This window comes from Ceratotherium simum, chromosome 17 (assembly GCF_057802395.1).
Source record: "Ceratotherium simum simum isolate JZ-2026a chromosome 17, ASM5780239v1, whole genome shotgun sequence".
In the NCBI taxonomy this organism is placed as follows: Eukaryota; Metazoa; Chordata; class Mammalia; order Perissodactyla; family Rhinocerotidae; genus Ceratotherium; species Ceratotherium simum.
Genome location: NC_141916.1, coordinates 60,949,036 through 60,966,049, shown reverse-complemented (window position 1 = coordinate 60,966,049; position 17,014 = coordinate 60,949,036). Strand labels below are relative to the sequence as shown.

The following is a 17,014-nucleotide window of genomic DNA, read 5'->3' as shown; positions in this document are numbered from 1 at the left end:
ACGCCATGATGCTGACGTCACTCCTCCTTATTGCAATTTTTTGAGCCCAAGAATGAGAATGAAATTCTTCTGAACAAGAACCACCTTCAACTACTGTTATCAAATAAGGAATTGCTTTAGTAATTAGCTTTTGCTGCAAACTGGAAAATGTTTCTTAATGAACTAAATCTAATACTATAAGGCTTGCTCTTTGCCAACTCTACCCTGGACAATATTCCTAAGAGTCAGTGACACCACCCCTTGGACTGCATTCTCCTTGTTGAATCCCCAGGTAAAGAAGGCTGTCCTATCCAGGGATACACTGACTCCTGGTTTCACACAGCAGAGCAAATATTGTTCCCTGGTATTAGAGTTCATGCCCTACAGATAATAATCAGGAACCTATACCTAACTTTAGCTACCATAGCCAATGAGATGGCACAAGCCCTAGAAGATCAGCAGATCAGTCTAAATGCTCTTGCACGGATTATAATGGGTAATAGACTGGTCCTGGACTACATCCTGGCTGAATAGGGAGGAGTATGTACAGTTGACAACACCTCCTGTTGAGCTGGATTAATACTACTGGTTAGGTGGAACAATCCATACATGCTAAAGGAAAGGAAGCTAAGTGGTTATCTGAAAAAAGACCTACTAGTCCCCTCAGGACTTATTCACTCGGCAGAATCTAGGGTCCTCAGGTGGATGGCTGAGATTAACACTGCAGAATGGACTCATCCCACTAATTCAGATTTTGTTGATAATGGCCTTAATCAAGTGTTATATGAGACAAACTGAATGGATTCCACTGAATGTCACTGCATTTAATCTTCAGGGGTAAATTGTTGGGAGCAGTAGCCTGCAATGAGCCCCAAGCATCCCTGTATGTCCTTGCTGAGTATGACAAACTAAAGGCCTGTCCTCTGACTCTGAGCCATTTCTATAGTTAGTCATGAAGGCAAGGTAGGTAGTCATGAAGGTAGGCCAAAATGACCACAATGGACTGCTCGCTCTCTAGGAGAGGGGAACTGGCTTGCTTACTGTTTGCTACAAAAGGGGCTAAGCCCTTAGCACTGGTTCCTCAGCTGCAGTACAAGACACTATATGAAATGCCATCAAGTGGGCTCATCCCATTACCCTATGGTACTTAGGGGCAGGGGAACCAGTGCTACCATGGTAACACTCCTGGCATTTGCTGGGCTAGAGTAATAAATTGTCTTGCTCTAATCCACTGAGTCTTTATGTCTACTTTTGGAACCTATGAAGTTCTAGGAGGTTCAATATAAAAACCACGTTTCATAAAATTAATTCCCAGAATCTTCCTCCCAAACTGAAATGTTGTACAGACACAATTCCTCTCTCAGATGTGCTAACCATTTATGCATTAATCACTATCAACGCAACTACCCAATTGGACTCACAGTAAGTCTATTATGGTAGATGTTCACTGAGTCTAAATAACCAAGTTTTAGAACAATAGGATCCAGCATTTTCAGAAGTTATAACTAGTTTTAAAGACAATGTGTGAAAACTTAAAAAGATATGTTATATGGTATGACAATTTAAAGGCCATATATTTATTTCAAATGGCAAGCTCCTCATAAAAATACTATTACTCTTTGATTCAGTAGTTTGAATCTAGATAATTTAGCAAAAGTAAATAACTGAAAAAAAAGCAATATATAGTAGAAGTGCTCTTAACTAACCTCCACTGAAGTGATTTATTGGATTAAGAGACCCACTATAGTCTCACTATAAAACATACTGGGGGAAAAAAAAAAAAAGCCCATACTGAAAATGCCCACAGCAAGCTGAACACATGCAGCTAGTAGACTACCTTCGGGCACACTTGCGTAAGTCGTATGCTTACCAAGAATCAGTTATTTTTCTCCGAACGTTTATAAAAATTATACTTGTCATTGAAATTGTATAACATTAAAAATCATAGACATAATTGAAATATGATTGTGCAAAGAGACTTGATATTTCTATGAAAGCTAAATTAAATGTTTTAGGAAGTTGCTTTAAAAATACCATATCAGAGCCAGCCCTGACAGCCTAGTGGTTAAAGTTCGTGGCGCTCCGCTTTGGCAGCCCGGGTTCAGTTCCCAGGCATGGAACCATACCACTCGTCTGTCAGTAGCCATGCTGTGGTGGCAGCTCACACAGAAGAACTAGAAGGACTTACAACTGGAATATACAACTATGTACTGGGGCTTTGGGGAGGAAAAAAGAAAAAAAATTCTTAAAAAATACCATATCAAATTGGGTGTGAGAGAAACAACTGTAAAACATTGGGAGAAAAATCATAAAAATTTAGAATGTCTCTTCCATCAGATTGTTTTATAAGTGTCTTTATGTTGTTACTCCACTTTAAATAAACATAAATTGGAAACTCTAGGTAAGAGATATGGTTTACACTAAAAAGATAACATGGAATTCCAAACAGACCCATGTTCAAAAAAAAGCCTTGGCCCTACATCAAAATTGCTAAATAAATGTACATTTATTAACATTTTAAATTAAAATTTTTTATAATAACCTCTTTATTTACAATTCCCTCTTTTAATTGACTTTTTCAATTAAAGCCCTACTTCCAGTGTTAGTGACCTATGTAAACAGGCTTTTGTGGTAAACCAAAAATTTTATAGCAGTGCTATTGATTTCAAAAAAAACTGGAAACATTTAGACATACAATAACGGAAGAGATAAGATATAGAAATATGTAAACATGTTTTTAAGATAAAACTGAGTGAAAAAAATCACAAATAATTTATTACAACTATGTAAAAACTATGTGTATATTGATAAAGATTAGAAGACAACAGAAAGTAAAATAGTTGCTGTGTGAGTTTGGTGAAATAATAAATATTTGGTATTGCATTTTCTTTTATGCGTTTTTAAGGTCATTTTGACGTAATTTTGTTTAAATAGCAACCTGCCTTGGGGTACTTAAAATATGATTCAATATTTAAAAACAGAAAACACCCACTTGTTATATGTAATTATTTAAATTAGCATTGTTAAGATACCTTCTGTCATCCCTACTGTTAGAATGGCTACTGGATTCCATCATTTCTGAATTCTCTCAACACTACCCTTTCTTGAGCTAGAATGGCAGTAGATAAATAAGAATTACCTCTATGGCTGCAGGAGAAATTTATGGATGAGAATATTTAAGATGATGATGTTACATCTTTTTTGTGTGTTGCGTGAGGAAGATCAGCCCTGAGCTAACACCCATGCCAATCCTCCTCTTTTTGCTGAGGAAGACCAGCCCTGAGCTAACATCTATTGCCAATCTTCCTCCTTTTTTGTCCCTGTTTCTTCCCAAAGCCCCAGTAGATAGTTGTATGTCATAGTTGCACATCCTTCTAGTTGCTGTATGTGGGACGCCGCCTCAGCATGGCCGGACAAGCGGTGCGTTGGTGCGCACCCAGGATCCAAACCCAGGCTGCCAGTAGCAGAGCGCACGCACTTAACTGCTAAGCCACGGGGCCAGCCCAATATTACATCTTAATGAAGAAGACTAATTCAGATTTCATAACTGTTTTAAGCTTCGTTTGGCAAACTATTTAAAGAAGGATATATACAACTTCACAATACAAAGAATTGTGCTAAAAACCCTCTAAGTCTATCAGATAGTCTGCCCTTATCTGTGGTTTTGCTTTCTGCAGTTTCAGTTACCTGAGGTCCGAAATATTAAATGAAAAATTCCAGAAATAAACAATCCCTAAGTTTTAAATTTTGTGCCATTCTGAATAGCATGAAGAAATATCATGCCATTCTGCTCCAACCTGCTGGCACGTGAATCATCCCTTTGTCCAGTGTATCCCTGCTGTATATGCTACCCACTCGTTAGTCACTTAGTAGCCATCTCGGTTATCAGATCAACTGTCGTGGTATTGCAGGGCTTGTGTTCAAGTAACTCTTATTTCACTTAACGGCCCCAAAGCGCAAGAGTAGTGATGCTGGCAATTTATTACAGTATATTGTTATAGTTATTCTATTTTTTTGTTAGTTATTGTTGTTAATCTCTTACTGTGCCTAATTTATAAATTAAACTTTATCATATGTATGTATGTATAGGAAAAAACATAGTATATACAGAGTTCAGTACTATCTGCGGTTTCAGGCATCCACTGGGCGTCTTGGAACATATTCCCCATGGATAAGGGGATACTACTGTATATGAATCCATTGTTTAAATCTAATATCCTTGAAAAAAAGCAACTCAAAGAACTTAGCTGTACTAAAAATTTTTAAATAATTTTAAGTAATTCTAATCTATGTCTTATTAAGTATGAAATCTCTAAAAACAGATGGATTTCTGTTTATTTACATGTACTTAGTACATTTTTACATGTACCAATGGCAATCATTTAAAATATCAAGCTCTTAAAAAGCATTAAAAGTAATTGCTTCTGGGAATGGATCAGGGGATGGGAAGGGATGCGATGAAGGGTTATTCTTTAAAAGCTTATTGGTATTATTTGATCTTATAACCACAGATATAAATTACTTAGATACACATACTTTTATATATGAAGTAATTATTACTACTTAGTATAACCACCATAAGCCAAAAATAATACCTTGGGGTGAGGAAAGATGTTGCTCTTGCAGCTTGTCCTGAGAGAGGAGTCCCAAGTAGCAGAGAACAACATACTTTGTTTCATAGTGAAATCCTAGAGGCACAGTAGTAGAGGACGCCATTGAGTTGGCTTGCAGAGCTCCAAAAAGGTCTACTTACAGATGTGTAAAACCTAAAAACACAGAATTTTTTTTTCAGTTTAAAGTTTATTACATGGCAGTACATTTTCTCATTGACTCCAATTATTCAACTAAATACCAAAATAAATTTTTCTCAGACTTTTCTTTCCAGTAATCTTAAAAAAATGTAACTTTAATTTACTTATAAGTGGGAATTCATTCAGATTTCAGATCAAAAGTAAATTTCCCTTTCTAGCTCTCCCTCATTTCTCTATTTTTACCTATATGACAGAAACACTAGCTACACCCCCGCCCCAGTATTCCTCTTATTTCTTTCACTAATAAAGCCTCCTAAATTTTAGCTAGGTCCATGGCCACACAGCTACAGACTACATTTCCCAGTCTCCTTTGCAGCTTAATGTATCATAAGATTAGTCTGAGCCAAAGAAACATGAGCAGAAATTATATGTGTAATTTGGGGGTCTCTCATTAAATACTTCCTTTTTCCTCCTTTCTATGGTTTGAAATGTGAATATGGCAGACACCTAGCTTTGCCATGCAAACAAGGACGCCACTTTAGGGGATGGCAAAGCAACAAAACAGAAGGAACTTGTGTCCTTGAATGACCATGTGGAACAGAGCTGCCCTGCCAGCCTGGACCGCTCGCCTCTGGACTGCTACTTAAGCCACTTTATTCTGCATCTCTTCATTAGACATCCTAACCTATACCCTAATCAATACTACTAGAACTCTCACTTCTTCACATGGACTTAGTAGCTGTTTTACCTATTATGTATCTTTTTTTTTTTAAGATCTACTTTCTTTAGCGACTTCCAAATATGCAATATAGTATTAACTCTAGTCATCATGCTGTACATTACATCCCCATGACTAACTCATAACTGGAAATTTGTACCTTTTGACCCCCTACTATGCACCTCGATAGTTGTTTCAAACCAAAATGTCTTAAGAGGTTTCCAAATAACTTTGTTTTCTACTTAAAACAATAACACGAACTGCTTTAAGATCTCAAGAAAGGGCCAGCCCCATGGCTTAGCGGTTAAGTGCGTGCGCTCCGCTACTGGCGGCTCGGGTTCGGATCCCGGGTGTGCACTGACGCACCGCTTCTCCGGCCATGCTGAGGCCGCGTCCCACATACAGCAACTGGAAGGATGTGCAACTATGACATAACAACTATCTACTGGGGCTTTGGGGGAAAAATAAATAAATAAATAACAACAACAACAAAAAAGATCTCAAGAAATATGCAGTGAAAGAAAAAGAAGTTTAGATAACTAACAATAGGAAAAAGAGACAGGCAATGTTGGGTAAATTTAAGATCTCTAATAAACAAACTAAGAGAAATGTCCTAGAATGATAAACAATGAAAAAAATACATGCAGGATTTGAAGTACAGAAAATAAAAGAGTGGCTATATAGAGAGATAAAAAGAAAGATAACGTGAAAATCTGTTTGAATAGTTAAATACTCTTTAAAAAACATATTTAATTTTTTTAATTTTAATTTTTAAAAAATGCTACTTAGGGCCGGCCTCGTGGCTTGGTGGTTAAGTGAGCGCGCTCCACTGCTGGCGACCCGGGTTCGGATCCCGGGCTCACACCGACGCGCTGCTTCTCTGGCCATGCTGAGGCCGCGTCCCACATACAGCAACTAGAAGGATGTGCAGCTACGACACACAACTATCTACTGGGGCTTTGGGGGGAAAAAATAAATAAATAAAAAAAATCTTTAAAAAAAAAAAAAAATGCTACTTATATCAGTGTTTACTTAGGCCATCAAAAGAAATCTTGGTTCAACATTTAAAGTCCCTACTGTTTCTATCTTCAGGGGGTAATGCTACCCAAGTACATCAAAATATCCAGTAAATCAAACAATAGGCTTTGGACTACCCTGTTCAACTTCAAAAGTTCCCATAAACTCCAGACAGGTATTTCAAAATTATTAATACATACTCCAAAGAAAGAGAAAAAGTGTTACGGCTGACATCACAGGAATAAAAGCCACATTCACTGTATTCTTACAGGGCGTTTTACTCTCAAAAAGTTCAAAATACTTGATCACACACTGTTACCATTTAATAGCGAGAAGATAGTATTTCAAACTTACAAATAAGAAAAGGGAAACCCACAGAGGTAAAATAAGTTTTCTGAGGCCTATCAGCCAGGTATTAGCTAACAGCAGTGCTATCATGTAATGTAATGAAATGGAAAACCTCATTTCCTATCTGTGGAACATCCCACACTGTGTCAATCTTAGCAGGAAACAGAAATCTCCCAGACCCCACTACAAAAGCTAAAATGGGCTAGACATTCTCTCTCCTGTTCCCTAGCACCGAGGGTACAGATATGCAATCTAGGTTCAGCCAAGTTAGAGGCTCCCTCCTAGGATTTGGAATCTAGAAATACTTTTTTTTTTTTTTTTTTGTGAGGGAGATCAGCCCTGAGCTAACACCCGTGCTAATCCTCCTCTTTTTGCTGAGGAAGACCGGCTCTGAGCTAATATCTATTGCCAACCCTCCTCCTTTTTTTCTTCCCCAAAGCCCCAGTAGACAGTTGGATGTCACAGTTGCACATCCTTCTAGTTGCTGTACGTGGGACGCGGCCTCAGCATGGCCAGAGAAGTGGTGCGTCTGTGCGCGCCCGGGATCCGAACCCGGGCCACCAGTAGCGGAGCATGCGCACTTAACCACTAAGCCACCGGGCCAGCCCTGGAAATACTTTTAAAGATAATTCTGGAGAAGGTGGCGGTATGAGTTCAGCAGAGGCAGTGGTATGGATCCAGTAGCAGTGTCCTAACTATGCTATTCCTGTGGACTGACCTTGGCTGAGTCTGCAGCAGTCTCTCTTGGTTCCTTCCTGTTTCCCAAGCCTATTTTCCAGCTTTCCCATCCATTCTGGGAGCTACCTAACACCCTTTCCATAAGTTCCTTTTCTGCTTAAATAAGCAAAAAATCACTTTGTGTGGTTTGCAATCAAGACCTTACCAGAACCTAATTTTCTTAAAATTTCTACAGCAATTCTCCAACAATTATAACACACTACTTTCATGTGAAGATCACTAATTTATAGTTTAGAAAAATCTTCTAATTCTGCAAAGTCTACCTATGGACGTAGTAATTACATCTTTTGAAATAGAAAATAATGCCTTCTAATAATTTTTTGTGTTCATTCAACACACATTTCTTAAGATACAAAGTACTCTATAGGCATTAGGCACAAAGACAAGATAAATCACCTGCCCTGAGGAATTTTCAACCAAGTAGAAGAAAACAAAAATATATAAACAAATAAGAACAGAACAACAAAGTTCTATGATACAAGTCAGTATCCATAGAGTGGGAGAGGGCAACTCAAAAGAGGACACAGGTAACTCTCCCTGGGTAAGGGGAAAAGGAAGTGGAAATCACAAAAGGCTTTCTAAAGTAAAATCTGAGCCAATCTTGGAACATGAATAGGTATTCACTAATTGAACCAGCTGGGGGATGGACAGGAATGAATTTTAGACATACATAAGACAAGGAAAAGGCACTGAAGTGCTTTGAAACAGCACAAAACAACACCAAAATTAAGGAATTTGACATGGCTAAATCATAAGATCGAAAAGGGATGGGGCTCAGCAGTTAGCAGTAGTCAGCATTTGGTGTGCCACGTATGCTATGGCATGCTAGGAAGCTTGGGTGTTATCCTATAAGCCAGGAATTATTTTAACCAGGTCCATGAATGAACCCCTTAAAACTGTATGCAAATTCTGTGTGCCTGAGAATTTCTTCTGGAGAGAAAAATCACTCCATTTCTTTCATTAGATTCTCAAATTAGATCATGATGCAAAACAGGCTAAAAATTACTACAGAACACCATTAGTAATCATTAAAGGGTTTTAAGCAAGAGAAGCATATTAACAGCTTACTATATTTTGGAAAAATCATCCTGGAGGTAGCGTGGATGAGAGAATGCAGACTGGAGGCAAAGACACAGGTTAGGGGAGTATTGGAGAAATCTACACAAGAAATGTATGAAGGCATGAACTGGGTCAGGAACACTGGAAAGGGGGAGGGGATGGTGGATCGGAAAATATTAAGAGTTCAAACATTTGTTAACTAACTCAATTAGAAAGTAATCCAGGCAGCTATATGGAAAGTAGTGTTATTCCTATCTCTCAATCAGATAATATAAGAAGAGTTGGTTTACGGGAGAAGGATAACAAGTTCACTTTGGGGCATACTGAATTTTAAATACCTATGGGATATCCAGGTGGAAATGTACAACAAATAGATATACAGGTCTTAAACTCAGAAAGAAATCTGGACCAGCCCCGTGGCTTAGTGGTTAAGTGCGCACGCTCCGCTACTGGCAGCCTGGGTTCGGATCCCGGGCGCACACCGACGCACCGCTTCTCCAGCCATGCTGAGGCCGCGTCCCACATACAGCAACTAGACGGATGTGCAACTATCACATACAACTATCTACTGGAGCTTTGGGGGGGGGGGAAGGAGGATTGGCCATAGATGTTAGCTCAGAGCCGGTCTTCCTCAGCAAAAAGAGGAGGATTAGCTTGGATGTTAGCTCAGGGCTGATCTTCTTCAAAGAAAAAAAAAAAAGAAAGAAGTCTGGACTGGAGATACAAAACTGTACTCTGCACAGATGCAAGTCAATAAAATTACCTAGAGAGTGAATGGAGAGCAGCGATTTCCAATGGGAAGGGAGTGTCAAAATTTCAGGGAGGAGGGAGAAAGGGTAATATAATTTGAAAAAGCATATTCAATATACAGTTTCATACGTGGAGAAGGAAACATTGCCTATTGTTTTCAGATTACAAAGTACAGAAAATAAAGCTCAGTAAATCTTCAATTTTCTTTGTATCAATGACTTTTAGTGAGGGGATGGGAGGGAGGAATAATGCACACTCCCACCCCAAGGACTACCACCAGAACAGGAGCCAGAGAAATTTTTATTTATCAAAAGGAGACATTGTTTTAAAAAAATATGTTGAGAAATACTGGTTTAATCTGAAAAAGAAACACAATTAGAATTCAGGGCACAACTAAAATTTCAGGGGTGGCTGAAAGATGAGAAGTTGGCAGAGACCTTTAAGTCTGGATTGGAACACTCAGAAAGGCAGGAAGAAAACCAGCAAAGACTGCCTTCACAGAAGTCAGGGGAGACACTACAATAAGAAGGTAGTGAACAAATTCATCAAATGTAACAAGACATCAAAAAGAATGAAAATGTCAGGATAATGATCCCTGACAGGACAGTTTTGTTTGACTGGCAGGTGCAATGGTAGAAGGCAGGGAGCTGAAGAGGGAATGGGAAGTGAATAAGTAGAGAAAGTGAGTCTTAGTCTACTGTTTCAAAGAAAGAACGTGGTTTGAAGGGAAGAAAAGAATGGAGGCCAGAGAGAGACAAAAGTTTGAGAGTTCGTTTGCTTTGTTTTGTTTTTATACACAATGAAAGAGACTTAAGCATGTTTACATTCAGTGGAGAAGGAGTCAATGAGATATAAATAAATATAGAAAGCAAGGAACAGATTATGAAGTACAGTTCCAAAAGAGAGGGGGAGGGAGAACAGAGCAAATCAGTAACAAAATTTAAGCTTTAAAAAGTCTGAGAGAGAGCCAGCCCTGATGGCCTAGAGCTTAAAGCTCAGCACGCTCCAGTCCAGCTTCGGTTTCGCTGACAAACCGCACTGCTCGGCTGTCAGTAGCCATGCTCTGGTGGCTGCTCACACAGACCTAGCAGGACCTACAACTAGAATATACAACTATGTATGAGGGCTTTGGGGCAAAAAAAAAAAAAAAAAAAGAGGAAGATTGGCAACAGATGTTAGCTCAGGGCCAAGGTTTAAAAAAAAAAAAAGTCTTAGAATTCTTTGGTAACAGGAATAAAGAAGTACTCATATTTTGAATAATGCTTTAGGGCCAGCCCCGTGGCTTGGTGGTTAAGTGCACGCGCTCCGCTGCTGGCGGCCGGGGTTCGATCCCGGGCACACACTGACGCACCGCTTCTTCGGCCATGCTGAGGCCGCGTCCCACATACAGCAACTAGAAGGATGTGCAGCTATGACCTACAACTATCTGCTGGGGCTTTGGGGGAAAAAATAAATAAATAAAATTAAAAAAATAAATAAATAAATAAATAAAGAATAATGCTTTAAATAAAAAATTGATGTTCTAGAATTTGTTATATTCAAATTTCTTGTATTTATCAAAAATCCATATCAGGGGCCAGCCCCGTGACACACTGGTTAAGTCCACTGCGCTCCGCTTCGGTGGCCCAGGTTTGAGGGTTCAGATCCCCGGCACAGACCTACACCACTTGTCAGCCATGCTGTGGCAGCAACCCACATACAAAACAGAGGAAGACTGGCACAGATGTTAGTCAGGGCTAATCTTCCTCAAGCAAAAAAAGGGGAAGCTTGGCAACAGATGTTAGCTCAGAGCGAATCTTCCTCATGAAAAAAAAAAATCTAGATCACTGAAGACACTTTTAGTCATTCTCCAACGCAGATGTCACAGACAAAGCATAGTTCAGAGTTTCCAAATCTGATTTTTAGCCCAGTGCTCTTCAAATTTTCTTACAAATCTCAGTTGCCTAACCATAAATGCACTCTTAATCATGGATTTCATCATTTTCCATCTTTCACACTCACCATCCTATCTGCAATAAAGTCCTCAGCTCTAGTATACATGTTAGTACCCAGACATCTGCATATTTGGTGAATAATTATATTCAGTCTTTTCTCAATGATTCACACTAATGGAGAAAAGGAGAATACAAACCTCAATCATTTAAGTCTAGTATTTGGTTTTTAGGCTTTAAATGTGAATTTGACATTCTAGTTATAAACATACTAGACCTACAGTATAAAATATCCATCCAACTTCTAATTTAGCTTAAGCTTCTAGTGTATAGCAATGAAGCAGCTGATTCAGGCCTGTATTTATATATCTAGTGCATTTGTATTAAATTACAGAACATAGGCATTGAGAAAATGCCAAATGTAAACTCCAGAGCACTACTACAGGGTCATGGACTCTAAGGTATTCTGGAAGAGAAGGCATCCACTTCCTTTGCAACACTCAGTGGTGACCAATCAGCATGCTGCACAACAGGCTGCAGCATTTCTAACAAACATCACAAATAATTTACATCTCCATGAGCTCTCTATTTCTGATGCACTTTCCCATGTGTTGTCACAGCAATCCTCTATGCTAGAAGGAAAAGGTAATAGTCTCAATTTTATTGATGGAGAAACAAGAATAGATAATTTATTGGCCCCAAATCATTCAGCAAACAGTGCAACCACCTGGTTAGGTACATCCTCTTCAGCTCGAACTCTTCCCCCTTACCTGCATTCATTCAACATATATTTGCTGCATGCCAGGCAACGTGCTGGGTGAGAGGAAGGCAGAGGTGAAAACACTAACACTAATAATAGGAGGAAGAAACGGCAGAAAAACAAGCTGGTCTTTGAAATTTCAGACACCCAGAGTACTGAAAGAAGCAAATTTGTCAATTTTGAGAATGGGGCATGGAAAAAAAACGGAAAAAGACAGATTGGATGAAAGATAAGTATGATCTGAGACCACCACCCAGAGCTTTCCTGGAAGCAGGGACAATGCTCAGGTCCACCCCACTACTGTGTTACCAACACAGAATCCATTTCATATCCAAGACATATCAAGCTTCTTTTTAAATGATGAGAAGGACGTAGTTACTTTTACTCTTTAAATTTTACCTAGCAGACCTTTTAGAATTCAAATTAGATGTAAGTGTTCTTGGTATCAAGAAGTGATTAGGGCCGGCCCCGTGGCTTAGCGGTTAAGTGCGCTCCGCTGCTGGCGGCCCGGGTTCGGATCCCGGGCCAGCACCGACACACCGCTTCTCCGGCCATGCTGAGGCCGCGTCCCACATACAGCAACTAGAATGGATGTGCAACTACGACATACAACTATCTACTGGGGCCTTGGGGGAAAAATAAATAAATAAAATCTTTAAAAAAAAAAAAAAGTGATTAAATACAAGAATGATCTTAAACATAAAAACTCCTGTCTTCTGCACAATTCTGACAAGCTATTGAACATATCTGTGTTACCCTGCTGTTTCTGTCTCTGCGTGACACCTTTAGTTCTCTCCTCTATTAAGTTACAAGTAGTTGTCAGCCAGATGGACAGACTGAGAAAGCTTAGGGTAACTTAATCCTGTGTTTATACATTCATTTAGTGGCATCTCCAAAACCAGTCACAAATAAAACATCCACAATCCTTCAATAACAAATGTAATATCCACAATCTTACAATAATGGTTTGCTTTCTTTTTTTAGCCAGATTTCCACTATGAGTACCAGTGCAAATCCCAGGATACTAGCGCGGATAGTACTGCAGGAATTAACTACATTTTATGAACTACAACCAGAAGTATGTAGCAACTATTAAATTCTACTTTAAATTCTTATGAAAAGCAAATCTGCAGCAATATGATTTTGTTGTAGTTGTTTCCCAAACTTGCCTGATCATAATTACCTTGAATGCTTGTTAAAAATAGAAATTTCTGGGCCAGCCCCAGTGACCTAGTGGTCAAGTTCGGCATGCTCCACTTTGGGCATCCCGAGTTCGGTTCCCAGGCCCAGACCTACCCCACTCGTCTCTCAGTGGCCATGCTGTGGTGGCAGCTCACATACAAAAAGAGGAAGACTGGCACCAGATGTTAGCTCAAGGCAAACCTTCCTCAGCAAAAAAAATTTCTAGCACCCACCTCAGACATACTAATTTAGAATATCATATCTATATTGTATTCCTTAACCCCATAGAACCATAACAGAAACATAATTTAACATGTTTTAATTAAATTATTTCAGGAAGCTCTTTGTTTTTAGACCATTTCTTCAATCTAAAATAAAATTCTAATGCAGTAAGATTTGTTAAATACTCCAGTAATATGGTGTAGAACAGATCTATAATCCTAGTTTAAAAGAGAAAAATAAAAATCCACCGATAACTCAGTCACAAATCAAAACTCTGGAATTTTAAACATTAGCAAAGTTTTTTGGTTACCAGATCTCTAGTCTCAAGACTCCCTGGTGGTTTGGGCAGGTAATTTTTCTAAAGGTCCACAAATTAACGTGAAGTCTTAATAACTGTATTTTTTAATCCATGCTTTCTTAGCTCCTATAGAATTCCAGGACTTTCTCCAAAATGAAAGAAGTAAAATTAAATAATCCTAACAAAAATTGTGAAATTGAAAAAATTCACCCCATCCAGCTGAGAAATGCAACTGAGGAAGGTGTCATTTTTAAAACTCAGCAGACACTAAGTATTCTAGTGTAGACTATCCCTTTCCAACTGAAACATGCCTAACTGAAACATTCTAGTTTGATCTTGTGTTAACAGCTGCCCAAAACTGTTTTCACTCAGCACGTGGCACTCAAAGATAATGTACTTACAGAGGAATGCCTCCCTCTCACTCTCTCCCCACAAACACATAAACAGTCTGATTTTCACAATAAGTTAATTAGGCTTCCCATAAACATGTAGATAGCTCATGTAAAAGGGAGATATAAAATGCAGTTACTCTGTTCCACTTCTAGGGATATGCCAGAGAGAAATGAAAGCACACATCTACACAAAAACTGGCACATGAATGGTCACAGAAGCATTATATATAACAACCAAACAGTGGAAGTAACTGCCCATCAATCAACGCAGAAAATGTAGTATATCCACACAATGGAATAGTATGTGGCCATAAAAAGGAATGATATACTGATACATGCTACATGTATGAACCCTGAAAACATTATGCCAAGTAAAAGAAGCCAGTCACAAAAAACCACATATTATATAATTCCACTTATATGAAATGTCCAGAATTGGCTACTCTATAGAGACAGAAAGTAAAACAGTGGTTGCCTAGGTAGGAGAGATGGAGGAGAGTGGGAATCAAGAATGACTGCTAATGGGTACAGGTTTCTTTTTGGGGTGATAAAAGTTGTGATGATGGTTGCACACTCTGTGAATACACTAAAAACCACTGAATTTTGCAATTGGTGAGTTGTATGGTATTAATTATATCTCAATAAAGCTATTAAAAAATCTGAAAACAGCCCCCTTCTTTCAACTCTGTAATATATGTTAAGAACTCTTGGTGACCATTTATTTGGAATAAGACATGAATCAAAATCATGTTTGAAAAACAATAAAAAGCAGGATGACAGTACCAAGTGATTGTTTAAAATTTCTGTATGTCTAAGATATTTCACAACAGAAATATATTTTTAAAACAATGATTACTATTGTTGCAAATCACTTGTCCCAAAAGCTTATAAGATATACAGGAGTATATATCTTAGGTATAAGATATTTAGTAAATACTGATTAACTATTGTGCTAGTGAGCACATCTTTTCTTTACAAAACTGGTGGGACTCAACCTTACATATCCTTCAACTGAATTCAACTATTGGGGTACAGTCCTCCATAAAAAAACGAATCATTTGGAAAAAAATACCAAAAATAGCATTTGACCAAAGTAAAAGGATTTTCAAAATCCTTCGTGGCCTATTATCAAATAAAGAATATTTCATAATGGTTTAAATATTTTCATTTTCCAGGTGCAAATGTGCAGTGTACATTTATCCAACTGTGTACATGAGATATAAACAGTTCACTACCTACACAAACATTTGCTTAATTTTCTGGAAGATAAAAAAAAAGAAGGTACTAGAAGGGTGTGGCAACTCATCCAAGGTCACACAACAAGTCAGGGCAGAGATCAAAATTCTGGTTCACACCAAACCTCCAGGGGAAATCTTACTGACAATTTCGCAAAAAGACTTGTTTGTTTTGCTTTACATCATAAAGAAAAGGGGCGGGGGGCACTCTGACTTTAGTTTAAAACTCCTAAAAAGACAGTCAGGTGGCTATTCTGGATAAACAAACACTAGCGCCGGGGGTGGTTAAGAACTAAACAAAGCTATCAGTCAGGAGCCTGTGAACAGGCCAGATCTGTCCGATTTTCAACCTAGGTTAAAGCCTTAACTCACAAAGTCTGGGAGTTTTCCTTCATAGTCGGTTATGAAGGAAAGACACTTGGCACCTCCTTGGAATGCTAAGAGGATAAGAGTCAAAAGAGGAAACGACTTAGTGTGAACCGTAGTGCCTCCAAGGGTAAGAAGGCAGGTTTTTCCAGGGAAAAAAATAATAATAATAATGGGTATCAGAACAGCAGTGAATAAAGAATAAAAAATTTCTAACACTGTGAGAAGAAACGACTAGGACTGGCAGAGCTCATCTACAATCACTCTAAACGAATCACAAGAAAACCTTTTCCTCGATCAAAAAGAAGTCCACGTTCCCCCACCTTGTCCTAAAAATGGACGGGGTGTTCACGTGAAGGTATCTGGGGGGAAGAACAGCGGTGCAGGGCAAGGGCCCAGCCGCTACTCCTCTGGCAGCTCCCTCGGGAAGCCCGCTCAGCAAACCCCCGCGAGGGGACCACCCGAGACAGGTCCGGTGATGAAAGGACCCCGTAAGCTTCGAGAACCCTCGGGCGGAGGAGCGCGGGTACACATACACTCTCACTCGCTCACAGTCACACACTCACTCACGCGTCGTCGGAACCCCCGGGGAGCTGGTGGTTCTGCACAGACTCTGGACACCGTCCTACCCAGTGAAAATGGCCTGAGGAGCTGGGTGAGGAACCCAGCTCTGCCTGCCCGGAACCCCGCTCCCCTCACCTGGCCCTGGCCCCTGCCCCAGAAGAGATGAAAGACGCGGCGGCGGCGGCGGCAGTTGTTTCCGACAGGGTCCCCCAGCGGCGGTCGCTGCTCCGACCCGCGGCCCTAATCTACCGCCGCCGCCATGTTGGAGGGTGAGGTCACCCCCGGCGTGCTTCCGTCACCGCCGGCGTCCGGGGGCGCCGAGGAGCGCCGGAAGGGGGCGGCTCTGTTCTCCCGAGCGGAAGCATGAGCCATAGAGGCCTGGAGGGCTCTTCGCGCAGACGTGACCCGGAAGAGCGGACCTGTCCTAGCCCGCTCTTCCCAGGAGTCGCTCAAGTCTGTGGTGCCTGCGGTGGCGGAGGCCTTTGGCGGTTGGAGAAAGGGAGGTGGGATGGTGACCTGTGAGTCGTTGTGCGGGGAGAGAGGCTGGCCGTTCCCGCGGGAAGGAGCGCTGTTGCATCCACAGAACACGTTCTGTGGCTGTATTGAGCAGACCAGTATTGAGCTTAAGTGTGCGCAAGCAAGCGGTTAGATAAGTGTCAGGAGTCCCGAGAGCTGCCGAGTTCGCAGCCACTTGTGGGGAAGAT

At 40.0% G+C, this 17,014-nt stretch overlaps 1 protein-coding gene across 2 annotated transcripts in view; it reads right to left on the bottom strand.

Annotated features, from left to right (window-relative positions):
- Positions 1–16,579, bottom strand: part of BCL2L13 (BCL2 like 13) — a 97,035-nt gene extending 80,456 nt beyond the window's left edge. Inside the window, exons 1-2 of one of the 2 annotated variants that reach the window (XM_087442996.1) lie at positions 16,446–16,579; positions 4,575–4,745 (exon numbers count right to left, since the gene is read on the bottom strand). In XM_087442996.1, coding sequence (XP_087299122.1) covers positions 4,575–4,695 — 121 coding nt within the window. In that variant the 5' untranslated portion in view covers positions 4,696–4,745; positions 16,446–16,579. The remainder of the gene's footprint in view (positions 1–4,574; positions 4,746–16,445) is intronic. The other variant, XM_087442994.1, reaches the window with a different exon arrangement.
- Between the last annotated feature and the right edge of the window lie 435 nt (positions 16,580–17,014).